The following is a 22,326-nucleotide window of genomic DNA, read 5'->3' on the forward strand; positions in this document are numbered from 1 at the left end:
CCTCTCCCCTCTGGTGAGACTTAAAAGTCATCCACAGTCTGTTCAGATTAAACTCTTATACTAGTAATTCAAGCATTTTGGTCTGCCAGCCAGCCACCTGAGAGCATGTGTTTGAGGGCAAGCCCTCCAAGAAGGAGGAAAGGAGATGCCTCCAGGTCCACTCAGGCACAACTTTTGACATTGGACATGGACCACTTCACTGCCACTTCTGTAATTGCTGCTATTATCACAAATGAGTCAAATCACACTGTCATTCTCCTACTCTTGGGTGTCTGGTAACATACGCAAAACATCCTCTCGCATACCTGTGGATCTGTAATTCCTGACACATTCGTGGTGTGAACTGAAGTTTGAGTCTCAGTGTCTATTAATAGTAATCTTACTCCTGCTCAGAATATTGACAGACAGCTTTTTTCTTTTTTTAACCTCAGGGTATCTGGGATCAAGATATTTCCTGTTGCAGTCCTTGTGCTATTCTACAAAAATCATAGTCTCCACAAGCTCGGACCTCACCTGCTTTATTTAATTTTCAGGTCTCCTTCATTCATACATTAAAAGTTTGATTAATTCTGCCAGTGGGAAAACCCAAGAATTACACCTCTCTGCCAAACCGCAGGAGGAAAGCAGTTACTTTTCAGGAACATCACCCGGCGGTGTGCTGAGCTGGCTGCACAACCAGCCCTCTCTGCTTAGCACCACGATTTATGCAGGAGCTCTGGCTTGCTCCCAGGAGTGGGAGGATAGCGCTCCAGCTCAGCTAAAAGGCATCTTCTGGGCAGACTTCCCATAACTGAAAGTCTTCTTGTGCTACTCCAACTTACAATATTGGCAGTATTTATCTACAAATAATGTTTTCCAGTAAATACTAAAAAAGTATTTGCTATTGAATATCACTGCAGTGTTTATTTAAGAGCAATTTTTCCTGACAAACTGCAATACATTTTCAGTGTTAAGTGTCCTCAACTCCACATGGGCCTGAAACCAGGTGGTGGTCACCCACACATCTGCGTGGCCTGAGCCTGCAAGCCCTTGCCATGTGCCTGCTTCTGAGTCACCTGGTTCAGAAAGGCATTTCCAAACATCTGGGCTAGATCTGTATAAACATCTCCCACTGAGATTAGGAACAAGTCTTAGTTTTGCAAGTCAACACCATTACTCCAAAACCTTCACATAAATAAGCAGCCACCTGCATTTTCCAAAAATGCATGTTACATATGCATCATTTTTCCACTTCCTATTCAGTCTTCTGCCATTTCAAAAGCTTCAGATACCTACTAAAAAAAAAAGCAGATTCAACACCAGCTGTACAGATGTGCAACACAAACCAAACTGTTGGAGAACTCTGAAAAGTAAGTAGATTTTAAAGCAATGAGGAGGGTAGGCTAGTAACTCTGCATGGGAGAAGTGAAAAATCCCAAGTCTGACTAAGCTAAGGGGCTGAGCTCACCTTCTTGCATCTCTCTGTAGCAGCACTACCTCCAGATGAATGTTTGAGAAAGCAAGATTCAATATAGGGCAAATCATGCTACCTGACCAGTACTTTGAGTATCTCACCTGCTGCGGGCATGCATACTTTCTTGATAACACTTGAAAATTCTTGACCTGGACTGTAACATGTGCTAGTGGTGACTGTGGATTTTCTCTCCCGTTTTCTCTTCATGGGTTATTTTTGAATGATCATATGTGCACTCTTACTAAGTGGCTATTTCAGTGTCCTCTTAACTGGTGTGTATTTGAAGAACACTAAGCTGTTAAAGTGCCTGAAGAGAAGACTGCTTTTTCTTCTTTTCTAAGCAAGTGCTTCTAACGTTACATTGTGCTTCTCTGCAGACACTAGGGAGGTGGTGTCTTGAAGTCCAAGCTACTCCTGACAGCACAGGGGCTGAGAGGGGGGTGAGAAGACCTCCTGGGTAACTCTACAGCCAGTTTCTCCAGCTACATCTGAATAAGTATAGCTTGGAGCTTAGATAGGACTTGTAGCCATCCCTTTGCGATAAAAAAAAACCCGCAAAGATTTTGGAGGAAACTGTTCAAGTAAGAGTTATCATTGACTAAAATAAAACCCTGCAACTTCTTCTGTCACACCAAAGAAGCTGGCAATACTAACTTTTCTCCTATAATTTTATTTAAAGTAATGCCTAGAATACACGTAAATGAAAAAATAATGTTGTGCAGTAGAGTTTCTGGCAAATTCTCTACTGATTCTCTGGGCAGCAGTCTCTGCTGCTCTAGGAGATTTTCCCCTTCATCACTGATATTCACAGAAAAAGTGATAGCCCAGGAGCAGGGTGACTTTTCCTCCATGTAACTTTACCAGAGCTATTCCTCGGAAAAAAGAAGCTGATACCACTTTCCCTTCAGGTGCTTTCACATCAAATGAAATCCCTCAAAAGAAACCCAGATAATTAAAAAAACCCAGCTGTCCATTAGTATTTTATAACTCTCTCCACTCCAAACTCTTTCCAGTTTTGTTTTGCAGTGATTACGAAAAGAACTATCTGCTGTACTGAGATACGACATGAAGTGAGACCCTGTTGTTTCAGGTACGTTTGAAATATAATGTCGTCTGGGCAAGCTGGCTTGTCGATGGTTTTATAAACAGGGCCAAAGCACTGAATAACACGAGGTGGAAGTCTGCAGTTGATTTTCATTATGTAAACTTTTCTGATAAATAGAAATTTGCTCAAAAGACATAAAATTATGCTTAACACTTTTTTACATGTTTTTTTCCTTTTTTCAAAACCAGATGCCTCCTGTGTTACAGGCTATCGTTGGGCCAAACTTGTACGGAATGAATCCTGATAAAGCAGAACTAATTGTATTTTGGAGTATGAGAGAACAAAGGAAAAAAAAGTCTTGAGAAGCCTGTATAATAGTGTCAAACCCAGCTGGGCACTGAAAGGGAATTTTTTTTTTGTAATTATTCAAAATAAATATCTTTTAATCCCATGAAAAAGATATATCCTGAAATATTTATTTGGGTCTGGGAGTAAAGGAATGTTGAACCAGTTATCATGCCATTCATCACGCTGTTAGTGTCCAGTGCAATGATTCAGAGAGAGACAATGAGGATGTAAAAAATATTTCCAAAGAGTGGATGTTCTTCAGGGTTGGGATTTTGCGCCCCATTTTAAATGAAGAAAGCCTTTCACTTCTCAGAAAGTCAGCTGGATTCTTGTCCTGCAGAAGTAGGCATTCCTAAGTGTTTCCAAATATTTCTTTGAATTTAATCATCATACTTAGAATTAAAATATATGCTTTACTGTATTGGGACACTGCTCTTTTCCAATGAAAAACTAAAGCAAAAAAAATCAGCAAGATCAGAGGAAAAAATATGCCCAAACTTCTGTGTTTGTATAGGGAAAGGAATAAAGCTAGTTCCTTACAGAGGACTGATTAACAGTGTGTGGTCTATGCTGTATAAATCACAGACTAACCAACCACCTGTGAATGAAAAGAAAAAACTCTCTCTTTTTCAAAACATGATGATAAGATGCATGGTGAAGTGGAAGATGGCCTCCTGTCCTACACAGAAGATGAAAATACCTGGATATCTATGTTTTTGTTTAAAATACCATAACAGAAAAAATAAAAAAGGAAAGTTAAACTCTAAAATTTTCTGGATAAATAACTTCTACCTGGCATTTAAAACCACGGGCAACCGACTGTGGCTCAAGGGTTCAGATTTCAGTGTTGACAGAAATTTTCTGTGTGACCTGGAGGAGAAGTCATATAAACTCTCAGGCTCAGCAAACAGGTATGTTACTACTTCCCTACAGCATTTCTCAGGTGGCTTTGTGATGCTGAAATAAAGTTAGCAAACATGACTGAGGTTCTGCAATGGAAGAGAATTGCGGCACCGTATTTTTATTATATTACTGAAAGCAAAGCTGACAGAATGACCGCAGTGATAAACTTCAGCCCCAGAGACAGATATTGCATATAAAGTGGAATAGATGGTTAATAAAGAGTAAAAAATGTTTGGTGTGATGGTCAAAAGTTACTTTAGAACAAATGCGTTTTTCAATTAAAACCGTTATTGACCGTGGATGGTAATTTACAATATCATCTCAAGTCAATGGTTTTGCTGAGGTAAGACAGAACTCCTTGAAAAGATCTCCAACCTAATAAAACTTCAGTGAGCTATGGAAAAGTTTAATGCCTAAAATGTCAATTTTAAGCAAAGCATAATGAAACCTATATTACTTTCTCCAGGCTCACAACTCGTGAGGGGGGCTGCAATTTTGCCCTAAAGTTACATAATTTGAGTCATATGAGTAAGTACCCTCTTCCTTAGATGACCTCTTCCTTAAATGGCTGTTTTACTTATAGCAGCTATTTTTACTGCTCAGAATTTTTTTGTCACCTTGATCAGGAAAACAGCAACATTATGATAATGCATTAATCCATTTCTTATTGTCAGCAGCAATAGGGCAGAGACCTATCTGATGATATGTGAACACCAGAATGTCTTTGCTTGCAGGCAGGATGCAGAGGGCCAATTTCAAAGGTCTGCTCAGCGTCCTGGGACTCTGACTTCGCCTGTGATGTGCCAGGTAAGGGCCAATTTGTCAACCAACCGAATTTTGTCCCTCTGATGAAGCAGATAGGGTGTCCTGCTACGCAAATTAAGTGGAGCATTCCAGCCCTGCGACACCTTTACGTTTTCCTGAACTATCCATGAAGGGATGTGTTTGGTCTCTCTTAATGACATGAACATGCCTGAGCTGCCCACTGGTGTATGCGCACGCACTGACACATCCAGGTAGGCGGAACTGCATCATGACTAGACAAAATACGCTGCCTCAAATTCATCACTTTCTCAGTTTCAGTCATCATACATCAGAGATCAGCAGTGATATATTACCTGGATTTGGTGTCATGTAGTGTATGGAACCACAGAAACACAATAGAAGTGGGCAACCTTCTTCTTCTGCTACTGGAAATCATGTAATATAATGTACAGAAAGGACTGGGAAAGCTTGACAACACTGTAGAAATGTGGCCTTGAAAAGCTGAAAGGCTGCGCACGTAACATAGTCACAGATGTGTGCACTGAGGCACTGAGGATTACCAAGTAGGCAGGGAGCTGGAGGATGCTAGCCTGAAAAAAGTAAGTTCGCAGTAGCTAAGCTAATGGAATAATTCCTTGAGATGTTAATAAAGATCTCTATTTATTCTCATTGGAGCCAGCCAGGCAGCCACTAGAGGGAGGAATAATCTACTGCTGTCAGTGATTGCTACTTATTACGCTTCTGCAATGCATTATGTTTTTCTTAAAGCTCATCTCATGAGGCTTGTAAAACCTTTCTAGTTAAAGGAAAAAAATCCTCGAGTTTTCTGAGTTGATGAAGAAAGTACACAAACTCAAAGTTCAAGGACTCAAGAAACAGAAAGCGTATAAAAAAGATGCTGCCCCTCTACTATATCTTAGAATACACTGTGATTTTTACAGCCCAGATGAATTGTGGACCGGATTTCCAATTAATTAGGATTCATAGGGCGATTTGCTTTCATAGCATTCAGCATATCATCACAAAAATGGTAGGATTTAAAGCTTTTTAATGTGCTTTTCATGAATGAAAGTATTTTTCTTAGTGACTAGAAAGGGCAGGTCAGCACTGTGATTTGAAAAAGGATATTTCCTTCCTTGCAGAAACCAGGAAATTGGTAAAAACGTTACTTCAATATTCTTGAAGAATAAAGCTATTTGAAAGTAGAAACCAAAGAAAAGCCCAACACAATTATACACTCTCAATGGCTGTATTGCCAATCTTGCTCCTTTCACTACAGATAGCTATGCTAAATATCCATTTATAGCAGGAAGGAAGAACTTTGGATACGTGAAGGCAGGTTTTTGTTTGTACAGCTATTCACTACTCACTAATGAGAACAAACCCAGTAACAGGAAAATGCTACATAAAATTAAAAAGTTGTTTTTAACTAAAGATAAGCAGGTAATTAATTAGATAGGTAATTGCTAGATGTTTAGCAGGTCAAATCGTCGAGTTTTGCTGGAGGTCTATCAAAATGTTTAAGTCATGTTTTTTCCTCAACTTTTAGACAATTTCTGCTTAAGTTAATGTGCCCAGCCCTGCCTTTCCAAATGGTAAAAAATCAAGCTTTAACTCAGTAGAAGAAAATGGATCAATATTCTTCATAAGCAGGCTGTGAGAAGCTCACTGATAATCCTCTCTGTTGTGAGTGCACTAAGATCTTGGGATGTAAGTAGAAAACTGCTCCTCCACCAGCTCATGTGGGTCTTACTGTCCCCGGCAGCACCATGCTCTTAGTGGGTGATTAGGCTGTTGTCAGTAAGGGACCATCGATGCTGCTGTCTACCCTCACCAAAGAAGAGAAATAAGGAGACAGTAACAGAGACAAGTGATTCTCTCAGCCTTCCAAATGGCTTTTCATCAGATAATTCACAGGTTTTCCAGGAATAGGCACGCACAGAGCATAGAGTGGGAACCCCCTCCACTCCGCCAGGCTGTGATTTTCAGTGTGTGGTGTGCTTGCTTCCCTGTGCAGCAAATACCATGGCAGCTCAGGCTCTGAGAGGTATTAAAATATCTTTTCCTAGCTCTGAAGGCCTTCCCTGTGGGAAAAAAGAAAGCATTTTAAGATTCCCTTCTGCTATACTGTGAAGGGTAACAAATACAAAGAAAATTTATATAGATGTGAGTGGGAAGCCGTGCACTCGTGTACATAGGCAGGGCGTAGAGGAAGGAAGAGAGGTAGGACTAGCTGAAGGGAAGCATGCCTACCTACCGCTTACCCCCTGTGAAAGTATCTGAACCACCTCTGGGACATATGTTAGCAATTAGTGTGGGCTGCAAGGTGGTCAGAGAGAGGTAGATGTGTCAGGTTATGAGAAGATTATACCTATGAATTTCAACAGACACAGCAAAATGCAATGTGAATTACTGCTACTCTTAGGTATAGTATGCTCCCTTTTGGGCTTTCACATTTCACAGGGAGAGAAAATACGTACAGCAGGTGGAAAGAGAGGAGAGCATCCCCGCTGCAGGATGGAATTGGGAAGCACATAGGAGGAGGAACTACAAGAACTGACCCCTCTATCCCTGGCTGAGGTCTCGCCAGCCTTTGCAGCTCTTCCGCCGGCAGGGAAGTACGAGGATGATTCAACTTCTTTCCCATGTGCTCGCAGTATGGTGGGGCTCTTCCCAGGCATCTTGGCAAGCACAAGGAAATGCTTCAGGATTACAAAACGGGAGCCGAGAGCAAGGGGGCGATGACTAGTGATGACTGTGTTAGCACTTCTGCACCCTCTTTAGAAGGCTCTGTAACTGCTGCACTAGCTGTAATGAATCAATCCTCTTGACATCCCGATGTGCAGGAGGTGAGTGTTAGCATCCCTCGTTACCCGGAGTGGGAGGCAGGTTGATGTCCGCAGCTGGGAAGGGGCCAGGCCAGGAGCAGCAGCGTTGGGGAGCCCAGCACTCCTCCCTCGGCTCCCACTCCCTCGGCCACAGCCGGCCTGCCGCGGAGGCACCGCACGTAGGTGTCAGGGCCAGGCTCTCCCACCGCCCTGCTCCCCTCTGGCAGAAAAAGGGGGAGGGACCGCACCCTAGAGTTTTGTAATTGCAGTCCTTCATTTTAATTGCTGGACTGATCCTCCCCTTCCCTACGGGAACGGCGCAAGCCAGGCGCTCGTGCCAGGTGCACCCCTCGCTCTCTTTAGACCTGAGGAACACCGAGCAGCCAAATCGTACCTTAGAGTGCTCCTGAACTATAATTAACCTTAGGGTATCATTTCATGGAAGAGAAAGCTCTTAAATTTGTCTGAATTCAAAAGAGCTTGGAACAACAGTGGCAAGATAATGTTTTTAACAAGCATCTTGATTATTTCATGGCAGAGGTTATCATCCCATTGTGTTGGGTAGGAGGCTGACATTTAAAACTTTGTATGTGCTATGTTGGGGGGGACAAAAAACTCTCCGTAGCTAAAATTTTAAATGCTACACTTGAGATTTGTAAACAACTCACTGCAGAATGCAGTACTGAGGACCCAGATCCCAGTTGCATAGCATTCCCAAGGACTTTCAGAGAAACACTCGACAATCATTTTCCTACTAAGCCTCCTGCCTTAGGGAAAAACACAGTGTTCATTTCGAGTAGGGTGCATACCTCTCCATGGAGCGGGAAGCCCTCCCAGTGGCTATCTCAGGCCTGTACAGGGGGCAGTGGGTAGCCCAGGGAGCAGGGCATGGGATTTACATTCATGTCAGATCTAACCTGGATCAGATCTAACCTTCCCATTCTGGCTGGCTTCAGTGCTGCCTATGATAAAAACAGAGGGAGCAATTGTGAAATGCAAGATAGTACAATAAAAAATGGTAAGATTCAATTCTAAAGCAAGCTTTTACCTGTTTTTATCTACAAAAAAGATTAATTTTACTTTTCCTCTCTAGAAATATAAAGATTCTATTTATGAGAAGGAATTAGATTTTGTATAAAATATTGATAATTGAAAATATTGTAAAACAGGCTTGCAAATCAGCATCAAGAAGTTCTAAAATCAGTGTTTTAAGTATTACTTTATATGTCAATTTTATTTCATTCTCTTCTTTAAAAATATTTGTTAAAGATTCTTTGTCTGTGTACTATTTATTGTTGTCTATTATGTACACCATTTAAAGGAGGTACATAAAATAAAACATACAATCTGAAAAAATATTCAAAAGATGAAGAGTCTCCGCGACATCAACATCAAACTACAGCCCTGTTTTTAAAGAGACAGCTGTTCAGGTGATTCATTGTTTGTATGAACTTCAAATGGGCCATTTTATTATTCTTTGGGCTGTTGGCCTTAAGGGAACTAGTTACATTAAATAACAAGCTACCATTATGTGGACATACTGATTCCGAGAACAGGGGAAGGAAGTATAGTTGCAACACGCAATTGCAATAGAAAATGAGAGCTTGTCAATCTTCTGCCAGAGGCAAAACGCTCAGGCAGATACCGCAGTCATCACAGAGATAGAATGAATCCAATTAACTTCTCTGGAGAAGGGACAATTAGAGCTGATAGGATAAAGCCTCCCCAGCGTTCACATGTGTTTCCACAGGGATCAGTGTGCAAGGGATGCCTGACTGCTGGCTGATGGCGAGGGCACATCGGCTGCCAGGCTGCTGTCGTGAGCCACTGAGGCAACTTCTGTCCAGAGAACTGGAGTGGGGAGCAAACCCAGATGCCCAGGAAATCTCTCCAAAGATAGCTGGAAGCATGACTGAGTGCATCTAATTATCACCTGTACGGTGGTAGCAATGGAGCACCGAAACGAAGGAAGGCATAGCCATCTTCCAACACAAGCTGCATGCCTCCCTGGAGAGAAAAAGAGGCAAAGAGAAGGATCCAGGAGTGCTAGCAGCAGACCAGCTCTAGCTGGGACTAGAAACTGTGGGATAGAAGAACTGTGAAAGACTCACAAGGATGATATTAGTAACAGGACTAGTGAGAAAGGTTAATAATTAAATCGTCACTGATGAAAACCTTTTCAGGAGAGTGTGTTAGGATCAGGGCTATCATAAATGAAAGCAGAATGGAATGCTGCACACTCATTATTTTCACAGGTGTGAAATTCATTAAAAAAGGAAAGAAAATAAGAAGTAGGGACTTGGAAATACATAAATAGTTGATAGTCAGAAGGTCATTCTGTCTGTGTGAAGGTATGGTGATGTGGTAGTCTTCATGCAAATCATGGTTCTTTTAATGGAGAAAGGATATTTAGCTAAGTAGTAGGGTTATTACTCAGGAATATTAAGGAATCACTTAAAAAAGAAAAAGAGAGAGAGAAGAAAGGAGAAAGGGACAGCAGAAATAGTGACATAGTGCTGACATGAATTCCAACCACTGTCAGTCTTACATCTTATTTGAATAAGGCATCATCCACTCCCTCTCAATTGAAATTTGTTCATCACAAGTAAACAGCAATTCATCTGTGCCCCAGATCAAATAATCTCTACGGACGGGGGGAGGGGGGAGTAACAGACAGAGAGATACTGCTCTGCCAGAAATGACATTCTACCCAACAGTAAATGACTGAACAACTGCAGTGGCACAGCCTGACTCACCAACATTTCAAACAAGTCTGAGCAGAAAATCTCTGCCAAAGCCCTGTTGTCTCACAGCTCTTACAGCCACATGACTGAGATGAGTCCAACAGATCCTGCACCAGCCTAAAATCCATGGCTAGACATTTAGGTTGAACCCTATTGACTAGACTCTGCCAGCGTTTCTGAGATTTCTAACATCTTTGACTGCAACTTCATGAGTATGGTTGAATGACATGTTGGCTACATCCCACTAGAATAAGGAAAAGAGACCTTTTCAAAGTCAGAAATTCCCCCCCCTCCAAATTCCAGCTTTTATAAATATTTCTATCACTGCTACAAACATAAATATTATGAGATGAAGTCATGACTCAGTCGATGTTGTCATTGACATCATTTCACCCAGAGCGGTTGTAAGCTTTCTGCATTATGTATATATCCTTGGTTTTGAGATTTATGCAAAGTTCAGAACCACGTTATTTCTCTAAATGTGATAAAAGCTAAGTAGCAGTTTTAAGTTTTGTAAAACAAAGAGTAAAAGTAATAAACGAAATACATTTTCCAATTTTTGTCATGCAGTGAGTAATAAATATTATTATGAATCACAGAATGATAGGTTGGAAAAGGTCATCTAGTCCAACTGTCACCCCAACACCACCATGCCTGCTAAACCATATGCTGAAGTGCCACATCTACACGTTTTTTGAACATCTAAATGTATTACAAGAGAGAGTTTTAATAAATGTCTATATTATGCCTATTTTGGTGTGATAAAGTAATAAAGAATAACTTTGAACATTTTTAGGACTAGCCAAAGGAGGACTACGTTCTAAAAGATGTTTTATAAATTTCCTTTTAAGTGTAGAGTAATTCAAGCTTCTCACAGATTTGCAATAACAATTTTCAGATATAAACCAGGAGAGATTTATATACTAGTCCTGAAAGACTGTGAGCTTGCCTTTAGCATGATACATCACTGTCACTATGCAGAGCTGCACAGACACAACCCAAGCATGGGTGTCACCCCGACGTCACTCAAATAAAGGGAAGGATTTAGGTGCTCTGGATGTGGCTGTTGGCATTCGGGGATGACAAAACCGGTTAGTGCTTTCTGCAGTCCCGGGGCTTGCTTCAGGCAAAGCTGCTGGGCAGCTGGGGTGCAGGCTGGTCAGGTAGCACAGCCCTCCTGGAGGGGAATGGGAAATTGCCGTGCAATTCAGCTAAATATGCAACCACAGAAATCTCTCACAGGAACTCAGTAGCTGCTGCAAAGGTGCTTTCAATAATAATATTTCATTCACACCAGCAAATAACACAAGCAGTGACAGCATGATGGTTTTCTGTCTTTGTGGTGTACAATGAATAAGCAAGCAGGCACAATATAAGAAAGTCTTTAAAGATTTTCCCTAATTTCTCCCCTCCTGAAAAAAATTATAACTTCATTAGGAGGAGAGGAGATTGTTAAAAGTCAAGTCTCTTCAGATAAACTTCCATTCATGTGTGTCGCTGGGAGCAGAGCGGTATTTGATGCTGCCCTACTTCCACACTTCATACACTTGCTTTGCTGCTCCCTGCCCCTAACCTTTACCCCATACTGCTCCCAAGCCAGCAGAGACTTACTAAAATAAGTTGAAAGTTACTCCATTTTAGCAGTAATACAAGCACAAGAAAATACAAGAAACAAATGACTGGGCATCAGTTTGACTTAGATATTAATAGTGCCTTTTATTTGTAAGGGCAGAACAGTTAGTCACTTTCACATCTCTCTCTCACCCTAACATGATGCAATTTAACAGAAGATCCCAAAGCATGTCTGCAGAAACAGTGCTTGTCTTGTAATTTCACATTAAAACTAAAGAAAAATACACTATTTTAACTTTCTCCATTTTTTTTCTAAAGGGGCTCCAGCATTTTACCGTGAAAGAATATTGCACTTCTAGCTGATCAGAACAGAAAATTATTATGAATAATTAACTTAATTATTGTTCCCTGTTTGCTTGTCTTGTTATATTGGACATTACAGACTCAAAACTGAATTTTGTGCAAACGCACGTCTCTGTTTATGCCTGTGATTTTTCTGCATGGCAGATTTAATACATCAGCTGAACTCCCCTTAGCAAACTAAACCAGATAGTACAAGATCACATACCGAGAGTCAAGCATGGCATGGCTGGCAGCAGTCAGATCATAATTTCAAAATGCTAGCAATGAAATAACATTTATAGTACATGAAAGAATTGCTCAGCACTGGTGTGATTGGAATATCTATATTTACTATTCAACAGCAGGCCTTAAGGAATAATTTGGTCCTGAGAAGAATTTTATTTTTGTATTTAAAAAATAAGTTAGGAAAAGGAAGTAAGAACAGTGATAATGGGCATATTCAATAACCTGAGAAAGACAGACAGAGAATCATAAAAGATAGGTCTGGAAGGGTCTTCATGAGGTCTTTTGGTCCCTCCTCCTACCCTAAAGCAGGATCAGCAATACCTAAATTTGTCCCAACAGACACTTTCTATCCTTGAAAATGTCCAGGAAAGTGATTTCTGTTGGCAATCCACTCCTCCACTTAACTATCGCTACCATTAGGAAAACTTTCCTAACATATAGCTTGTGTACGTCCCTGCAGTCTAAGGCAGTATCTCTTCTCCTGTTCCCACTGGACATTATTAACTTCCTTTCTGAGACAGCCTTTTAAGTAGGTGGGCAGAAGCAGAGCTAAAAATAAACAAGACGAGTTTTGCACACAAACATGCAGGTTGGCTATACAAAAACTATACCCTGAAAGAGATGGCTGAAAAAAGATTATAACTGTTTCTCAAAGCAAGATGTATAAGTGCCCATTTGAACCACAAAGTACAGCGATAGCCCTTGCTTTTTAAAACAGACAATGGGATGGACTTAAATTCACCAAAATGATTTTCTCTGAAACGAATAAATATTTACAGGATTTAACTGGCAGAAGCTCAAATGTTGAAAGCCCTCGTTTTCATCTGTAGCTGTGTCTAACATGAAGCTAAATCTTGCACAAAGTTGAGCCAGATGACTAGATACAGGAGAAGGATTTTAATTTCTGCAAGTAAGGCAACCATCTAAGTGAGGCTGCAGTTTCTCTTTGACAAATTGTTGACTTCCAAAGCTCTGCTCCAGTATTGCCAAAAGATCATGCTTTGACTGGCAAAGTTAAAGTTTTTTTTTCCCCCCCAATGTTTATACTTATGTAAATTAATTGCAACTGTTTCATTGCCTCAAATTTCAGCAAGTAAAGGTAAAAGTACAAGTGAGGCAACAACTGTAGTACAGGTCACAGATTACAACAAAATACTGACTTAGAGAAACAAGAAATAACATTACGTATACAAATGTGACAATACTGACGTAACAGGGTGTAAGGGCATATGGAGCTAGGTGTGGATTGATACAAGGGTAAGTTTTATGATGGGATAAGCAATGTCTGCTGTCAGTGAGACTACAATAGCCAGGGCATCTCAGTTTCATTGCAAGATAAACTGGTGAGGATCATCACAGAAGTAGAGAGGAGGAGTGCCCATCCTACCTACGTCCTACGCAGTGAACTGTAGGAACGCCCTGCCTCCACAGAGGATTACACAAGGAGATGAGTGGGTTCCTTTCTATACTGTGAAGGCAGACATACCTTTGTGTGAGGGGACGCAAAGCCCAGCAGGGCAGCTGCCACGGGGCACAAGCTTTCTCACATACCCATCAGTGAAGTTAAGCATTAACTGACTGAATATGCTTTATATATCCACTAGTGAAAAGTTGCAACTGTTCTTTAAAAGCTCCAAGCTCCAAGTTCCTTCAATAAATCTATATCTTTTGCTCCTTAAATATCATGTACACAAAACAGATGTCAGCTGCTATAAGGAAACCATTGGTTCCAGAGGTATGCCCACCTACTACCTCAAAATAAATACATTTTTTATTGTCTTGACTTTCAAATTTTCTGCTGACTTATAAATTATTCACTGAACTTGATCATACCTGACATATGAGCCTGAAAAGTGAGAAACCTGTCCAACAGTTTCTTCCTAGCTTTCAGAGAGAAGAGACAAGGGATTGCAATAATATGAATAAAAAGCTAAGTAATATATCATGCATCAGTGGCTGCAGGCTGTGAAAGCTACTACCTAGGCCAACATTAGCTCTGGAATACTATTCCTTTGGCTACAAGTCCAAACCTCATGGAGATGCTACAGTCTCTTTCATGGGAAATCCAAAAAACTCCCCCGCCAAGCAAATAAACAAACATACCTCAAGGAAAATGGAAACAATTCTTTCACTAGTTAAAGGTTTGTTGGAAATGAAAGAGATTGCAACATGAAATAATGAAACACACTGTACTGGAAATCTACTGTAAAGCACTAATAAAAGATTAATCAGACTTATTCCTTTTGTACTAATTAGGAAAGTCATCACTCCCTAATTGGAAGTCACTCAACAAGAAATAAAATTAATAAGCTTCCTTACATGTGTTTAAAAATATTCGCCAGAAAGAAATGAGGTATTGCATCACCTTATATTTTCCTTTACCATCCCCCCAGTCTGTGATCTGGGCCAGTGAAGTTAACGGGACATTTTCATTAATTTTAGCAGAATGAGGACAATACCTCTATTTAAAAAAAAAAGCATACGCTTTGTTGACACCTTTATCTGGGAATATTTTGGAGCATGTTACAGTAATATAGAAATGCCTTAAAGTAAATAGGACCTCACTCCTAAGACCAAGATGCTTTTCCTGCCTAAGGATGTATGCTGCTCTGTGTGGTGCAGTGCAGTGTAAGGAGATCAGTTTCAGTTTGCTGGAATGCCAGAACAGTCTAGCCAGTGTGTCAGGCTACAATTATCCTTACATCCCTTATCGTTTCCCTCAGTACAGACACTTTCCAAGAGCAGTATTTCAGAAAAGCTGAGAAAGTGGCAGAACCATTTCCAGAGTTTACCATAGTTTTCTGAGAGCTGCATATTTCAGTTTGAGAAGCCATGAAGATATCTACACAAACAAATGCGTGTGTTGCATCACTATAGGCAAATCAAAGCTATAATGACCTCCAGCTTTGTGCGTAACATTTACCAACATTCTTGCCATGCGACATTTAGTTTACTGTGTCTTTAGAGTAAAATGCTTTTGGACCTTTCCTCATTCTTTCATTCACACCATCATGTTTGAAAACATCCGTTATACAATTTCACCATTAATCCACTCAGTGCAAAAGATGTGCTTTACGTTCTCATAAGTCTATATGGATGTGCTCATGTGTGTGTATCACCTTCCTCCTGATCACCAGAAATTACCACCAGACAAAATTATTTGGGAGTTTTGCAGATTATGAAACTATTTTGATCGTAATTTCTTTGACTTTTACAAAGATTGGGAGATTTTCTATCTGAAAGATCTTCTACTACATAACAATGAGGTGGTTGGATTTTTTTTGCAAGTCATCCTAACAGACCTAGTCCTGCAACTCTGTCAAGATTTGATTTGTAATACAAATTGACCCTAGTCTGAAGGCCTGTCCTCCAGGAACTGATCCAATCAATTCTCAGACAGGTCATGAAAGTTTGGAATTCAATATGTATAAGCTATCTATCTCCTTCTTCTTGCTTTTGTCACTGATATTCAGTTTTCTACCAGATTCTGCCTCTTAATTATGCTTGATCATTTACAGTGATTTTATAGGATATTAAAAAAAATTGCGCAGAAGTTTTTAAAAAAATTTTATATTCAGATTCCTATAAACATACAAGTAGAAAGTACTTTATTTGTATCAGCACATAAAAAATATAAGCCTGGGTGTACACAAATAATATGCACATATTTTGAGATATTATTTTTGGAATGTCTTTGGTAAACGTTAAAGTTAGGAACTGGGTGGTTTATTCTAAGTATCACTCATCTATGCGGTAAATCACAAGTGTCTGTGTTGTTTATAATGGTGTTTCTCCAAGTCACAGCTGACTGGAAAAACACGATGTGTCTATTCAAATACCTTGAAAATGAAGATTGGTTAAGAAAAAAATAATTTCCGTTCTTTCTTATCTCCTTTTTATGTGAGTTCTAGCAATGCATCTCCAAAGTATCAAGATCATTGAAATTGTCAATACACTGGTGATCAAAGAGTACATGTTGTTTCAGAAAAAAGTTTGTATGATCAAAGCAATAATTGTGCAACTTTATATAAACCAAAATCCATGTAAAATGTCCACAATTGGATTACCATTAAGTACAGTAGTATTTTTGAAAAAAAAAATAAAGAAAAAGAAGTGCAGAAGACTCAAGTGGCTGAAGTCCTCACAGTAGCAGCAATATTGAGTAAGGAAGCAGAATCTGATCCTGTCTTTTAAGCAGTGAGTGCACATGCAGTGGAGAAGAGGAAAGGGGCAGAACAAAGTAGAAAAACTATGGTAACAGGATCCGTCCCTTAGAACTCTTGTCCTCAACAGAGTTTTCCAGTCCCTTCCATATTCCTCATCTTTTAGGCTGGGAAAGTGCTGCCATCAACTCATACCTTGTGCTGACTCACTAGCTATTTTGCCCATATAAGACATGGTAAGGGAAAGCTGCAGATCTTTCTCTGCCTTATCCAGCTACAGATCTTCATAAAGTTTGCTGGAACTTCGTATCTTTCAGGCTTCAGTCTCTCTAGCAAACTTGGTTAAAGTTGGCCAATGGATTCAAAAGTTACTAGGATGTGGAGGTGACAGGTTGGCATGTGGACAGACAACGTAACTGTATACTTTTTTCCCAATGAAAACTATGCTGAACATAACCAAGGTGCATAGAGATAGTGAAGGAATATGTCCTGAATCAAATGTAGCCGTAACAGAGATGTCAGTTATCTGTCGCCTGCACCTTCTTTAGGTTAGCTAACCAGTTCATTTTCCATCTGTTTACAAATGCAAGATAAAATTTTGCCACTTTTCAGGAATGGGCACGAAAATGTCACTTTTTTTAAGCTGGATCAGTTTATCTAGACTGAAAGATTAAACACTGAGAGGATACTGCCAGCAAAGACAGAGGGAAAAAGCTGCTTACTTCCTGGTAGGATAATGAGAGCGCAGCAGCGGAGGTGTGCATTTCAAGCTCACAGCAAGCTGTGCTTTATTCAGAACGCTACCACAGCATTTGACACATGCTGTAACCACATGGAAACCATGGCATGGGAGGAATATTGTAGGAGGGAGATTGTAAGGTATAGCAAGAAAAAATAACCTCAGCAAAACCAGGAAAATAAATTTGTATTGCGTAAAGGAGATGTGACACAGTTGTGCTGTTCAGAATTTATTCCTTACATAAAAAGAAACATTGGTAATGATGAGAAACCTTTTCAGAAGAGTAGGTGCATGAGCAATGGTAGGTAGGTGGGAGGAACAGCATGGGTTGCAAGACCAATATTAGACTTAAAGTACTGAGAGAGGAAAAGTCCCACAAGATGAAAAATCCCTTCAAAAACAACAGTGAAAGGAAAAGGGAACATGGTTTCAAGTTGTTTGCTCTGCCAAAGATGAAAGTGAAGCCAACTAGAGACAGCACACAGAAAACAGAGAAAGAGAGTAGGAGAAAGAAGTGCAGAAGATCCCTGACAATTACCACTGTAGAAACACTGCTTTCACAAGGTGCTTTGTTCTTCACTGGCAGAAAAAACATAATTAAAGGAGTGAAATACTACCCAGCTTTAAGGTGTTAATAATGTCCTGCAAGGTCAGCTAGAAAGTCCACCTGTGTAAGTAAAAGGCTGCCTGCTGACTAGAGAGGCTTTTGGCTCATTTCCATAAAGCTTTTATTCAGGTGCAAATTGAACTCAAGTCAAGAGTAAGCCAAAGAAATAACTTGTTATCACACATTACACAATTACTTGATGACCTGTATTCAGTGAGTTAGGGGCCCTAATTTAGTCTCTGTCTGACACGCCAGCGAAATTCTATCACAACTCTCAGAGTAATCAGGGTAGCCCTGGGATGAACAAGCAATGTCATGGTCAAGGTCAAGCCATGCTATTAAGAAAGTATGAAGAATTCTGCAGAATCGACCTAGCTTAACAGAAGACTTCAATTCCCTGAGCAAGTGCTTGGCTAGTTCTCACAATAAACTTCTCAAACTATCATGTTCAGCAGAAAGGAATAAAAGCCATGTGTAATTACGTATTATAGAATTTGTCTCTGAAAGTGGAAAGGTTTCCCAGGAAGAGATATTTCTATAAAGTATCATTATAGATTAAAAGAAATAATTATAATTCCATTCCCATTTATGCTGAAAAGCCATTGAAGAAGAAAAGTTATTTCATGTTTTGTCATCTTTTTTGTTTTACTACCATTTACCATTTTCCCCTTCCTTCTTCTACCCTGTGATTTACATCCTACTTCTGCATAGCTCCTGAACTTATACGAATTTTAGACAGTGCAGCTTAAAATGAAGCACGTTCCTAAAAGCTTCCCCGAATAGGAAGGGATTAAAAACCATGAGTGAAATGAAGTATTCATAAAAGCACTTTGTTGAATTACAGTGACTTCAAAGCTAAACTCAAAAGCTTCTGCTGCCTAGCCCCTCTGATCTAACATCCTCTGTGGGTGAACAGTGACATACAGAACTTTTTATTTTTAATAATTCCATACTCTTTTGCAAATCTTTTATCTGCAGAGAACAGAAATGACCAAGAGCAATTACACTCACTGTGATGCATTGTACTTCACATATATATTATGGAACTATGGAACATATGTTTCGAAAGTCTCAAAAAGAGTAAGCTCTGTGTCTGATAGTGTGTCCACGCACAAAGCATGGATTTATGGAGTTGTGGTGGTATGTAACATTTATGTTCACCTTGCAGAGGCTGCAAAAACTCATCTTAGAGGGGGAGTTTTGGCTCAGGAAAAGATGTGGCAAAGTCTGCTGGATGATGAGAGGAATCACTGGATCCCTTGAGCAAGTGCCAGCTAGCCTATGAAAAACCCTGCAGAAAATGAGGCTGTTCTTTCCTTTGGACACTCATGGCAGGACAGAGCAGAAGCAATTCCTGGCTTCCCCTGGGACAAAGTCACGCAGGCTGCTATGGGGAGCTGCACATTTTTGTCTTCTGGTTTGTTCATCACTAATGTCAAGAGCATGACATTCTTAACAAGGATCAAATGCCTTTCTCTAAAATCTGTTTCTCAGATAAGCTCTCTGGGAAAAAAACAGGATAGAGGAGAATAAGGAAATTAATGAAGGAAATGCAGAAGGAGTCTTATGTCACTAATTGTGGATACTAGAAGAGATACTGTTCTTTTTTTCCATTTTAAAGCTACAGCCTTAGGCAAGTTATACTAAAATTAGGTTATTTTTGGTTCAGTGAACTATGATTCACTATTATAGCTACGAATTTTGCAGAAGACAGACAGAAAAAATTGTTGATTTAAATCCACGGTATTTTTTTTATGGACATAATGTATTCTCTTGCTTTAGGGGACCTCTCCGCTTTAGAATAATTTAAAATAAAACACTAATACCAAAATTGCCCATTTGTGCAATTTTCATGAGAATTTGGGCAGCTCTTTTAGAAGGTGCAAATAAAAGAAAAACAGAAAGTGACATTAAAAAAACATACATTCATCATTCCCCTTGACTACAGCTATCGTAAACGATTAAAAGCAATTCAGTTTTGGTTATACTTCTCCACAAAATACAGTGCAATTCTGAGTCAACTAAAGAGTGGAAACCACGGATTTGTTTCAGACAGTCATTGTTCTTTATAATTAAATGTCAGATGCTCTCTGATGAGTTGCAAAGACTAGCTTAGGGCTAATTTCACATGTTGAGTATATATAAATACACCACTATGCAAAGCTTTCATGGGCCAAAGATATATTTCAGCAAAGTATTTAAAGAACAGACCTATTGTACATACCTGAATACTTGCTTAACAGTAACAGGTTGAAATACATTCCAAATTCAAAGCGCAGGGAGTAGAGTGTCTTTTCAGGATAACATTGAAATACATTCCCAAATCTACTCTTGTTCAGAAAAAAACCCAACCGAAAATAAGCATGACCGAATACACTTGTTTAAATACTTCCTTAACTGGTGCCTAGAAGCAAAGAGTAGAAACAAACAGGAACAGGAACTGTATGTCTTAATGGAGAGCTCTATATGATGTATTAAAGCACGGACTTACTTGAGGGTGGTGAGCTCTGTAAGGGATGGCTGGGTGGCTTTGAGATAGCTCTCTCTCCGTGCAGCAATCTTTGGAGATGGTTTCGGACTTGTGTCTGAGTCTCCACTGTCATCATCCCCCATGGCTTTGATGTAACTGCCACTACGCATTCGTCGGCAGGGAATCTCATCATCTTTCCCTCTTGGAGTGTATCCTGTCCATTCATCTTGAGGAACCTGAAGCGATGAACACAATTCTCTTATTAGAACGCTGTGCCCTGCTGTAATTGCAAAGGACGATTTGACCGTGCTAAGCCACAACAGAGCCACAACAAAAACTCGCATGGTCAAGGGCCCATCCTCAATCCCATTTGACCACAGATTGCTGTTTGCAGCGGAAGCCCGCTTCTCCCCCTGCATATTTACAAGCACCTCTGGAGTAGTTTGTTATTTTCACTACTTATCTGGGAATTTTCTAGCAAACATGCCAACAGAGAAGCCTCAGTTAGGTATAACACTGGGCTTGATAAATCTGTTTTTTTTGTGGTCTACATTCAAAGCATTTACAAACCAGATCAGTGTATTTTTGGTTCAGCTCAACTTATTGAACACTTTTGGGGAGGCACAAAAGTTGAAACACGAATCCCTCTATTACAATCTTTTCAGACAGAGTGTGCATAACTACACTCACCAGGATGATTTTGGTTCAAGATACCTTTCAAATCAGTGGAACTATGTACCAGTCATGACAAAAGTATGTTTGCAAGTTAGAAATTATACTACTATTGCTTCTATAGCATAATTAGTGCCACTGAACACCTGCCAGCTTGCAGGGATTCTCTTTTTGAATTATATTACTCTGGGTGTCTGAGTCATACAACTCATTACTCCCTTCTTTTTATTCTTCTTCTTGACATGCATGATTTCTCTTGATCTGAAGTAAGTGCTGCCTATTCGTTGCATTGGAAATCTGGAACACTGGGAATGTGAATTCACGAGATTTTGGGACATAGCATAGGACACTCCAAGCGCACGGTGTTCTTGCCCAACCATCCTCTTCCTTTCTCTGCTCTTGGGGCTTACGACCATTGCAAACCAATACCCTTCTCTTTCCTGTAACAGCAGAAACAACATGCAGTGGGAGCAGGGTCATTGAGGGTGTTGTCCTGAGGTTATTTTGCAGAAACCCCATTTTTATAGTAAAGACAAAACTGCAAAAGGGCTTTTTAGTTTAACATATTTTGTGTTAGACGTAAATAAAAGTAGCTGTGAATTCTTAGTTTGCTAACTTTCTGATTAGTCTTAGTGAATCAACTCTAAAAAGCAAGCTATAGCCACAATGCTCAGAAAGCCTTACAAGCCATATTAAACAAAGAGTCTCAAATCTGGGTTGCTAAAATTTGTCCTGCAGGTTATGAATACTAGCATCTACCAGGATAATCATGGCATGTCTCTTTTCTATGGAACGTTTGTTCTTCAACAACATTTAATATCTGCTGAGTATCTATTGCTTCACAAACTTCAGCCAGAGTATTTACTTGCCATCTTGTTCAGACAACCAAAACTGAAACACTATTTGCTAACAGCTTATTTGTTCATTCCCACTACAAACATAAAGCTAAGTCTAGAGGCTGTGAGGCCTTTCAAATGTTACTGTCAATGTATGTCACATTTTTGTGGCATTTTATCAATCTATGCTGCTATAAATTACAATCCAAAAACCATTGTGTTGTACAAAGTAACAAATATATGTAATTGTCTGAAGCATTCATGGACTTGTTACTAGTTAAAATGAATTAACTACACTATTCATGAGCCATGCCATTGCTTTGTTTCCTGCTGTTTTTGAACCCGAGACCTTGCCAACTTTCTTCCTTCATTGACCCCTCTTTTTCTGCTACTGACATCATGATTATTGCCTTCCTTGAACTTCCAGGCTCAAACCAGTCCTGCTTTCCTCTTGTGCTCAGTCTAAGCTCTCTCTTTTCTCCCAGATCTCTCTTGGTCAAGTCTGGCTTTAATAAACTCTCTTGGAGCTTTGATATTTTCCTCTGAGGACTCATGATTTAATCCTGGAAGTGTACTCTAGTCTGTATCTTTAT

The 22,326-nt window shown here is 39.9% G+C and overlaps 1 protein-coding gene across 10 annotated transcripts in view; it reads right to left on the minus strand.

The window, feature by feature from the left end:
• Positions 1–22,326, minus strand: part of DLGAP1 (DLG associated protein 1) — a 451,293-nt gene that overhangs the window by 111,898 nt on the left and 317,069 nt on the right. For all 10 annotated transcript variants that reach the window (XM_075416406.1, XM_075416413.1, XM_075416410.1 and 7 more), the window contains one exon: positions 20,247–20,461. In XM_075416406.1, the coding sequence (XP_075272521.1) occupies positions 20,247–20,461 (215 nt within the window). The remainder of the gene's footprint in view (positions 1–20,246; positions 20,462–22,326) is intronic.

Source organism: Opisthocomus hoazin, chromosome 3, assembly GCF_030867145.1.
Source record: "Opisthocomus hoazin isolate bOpiHoa1 chromosome 3, bOpiHoa1.hap1, whole genome shotgun sequence".
NCBI lineage: Eukaryota > Metazoa > Chordata > Aves > Opisthocomiformes > Opisthocomidae > Opisthocomus > Opisthocomus hoazin.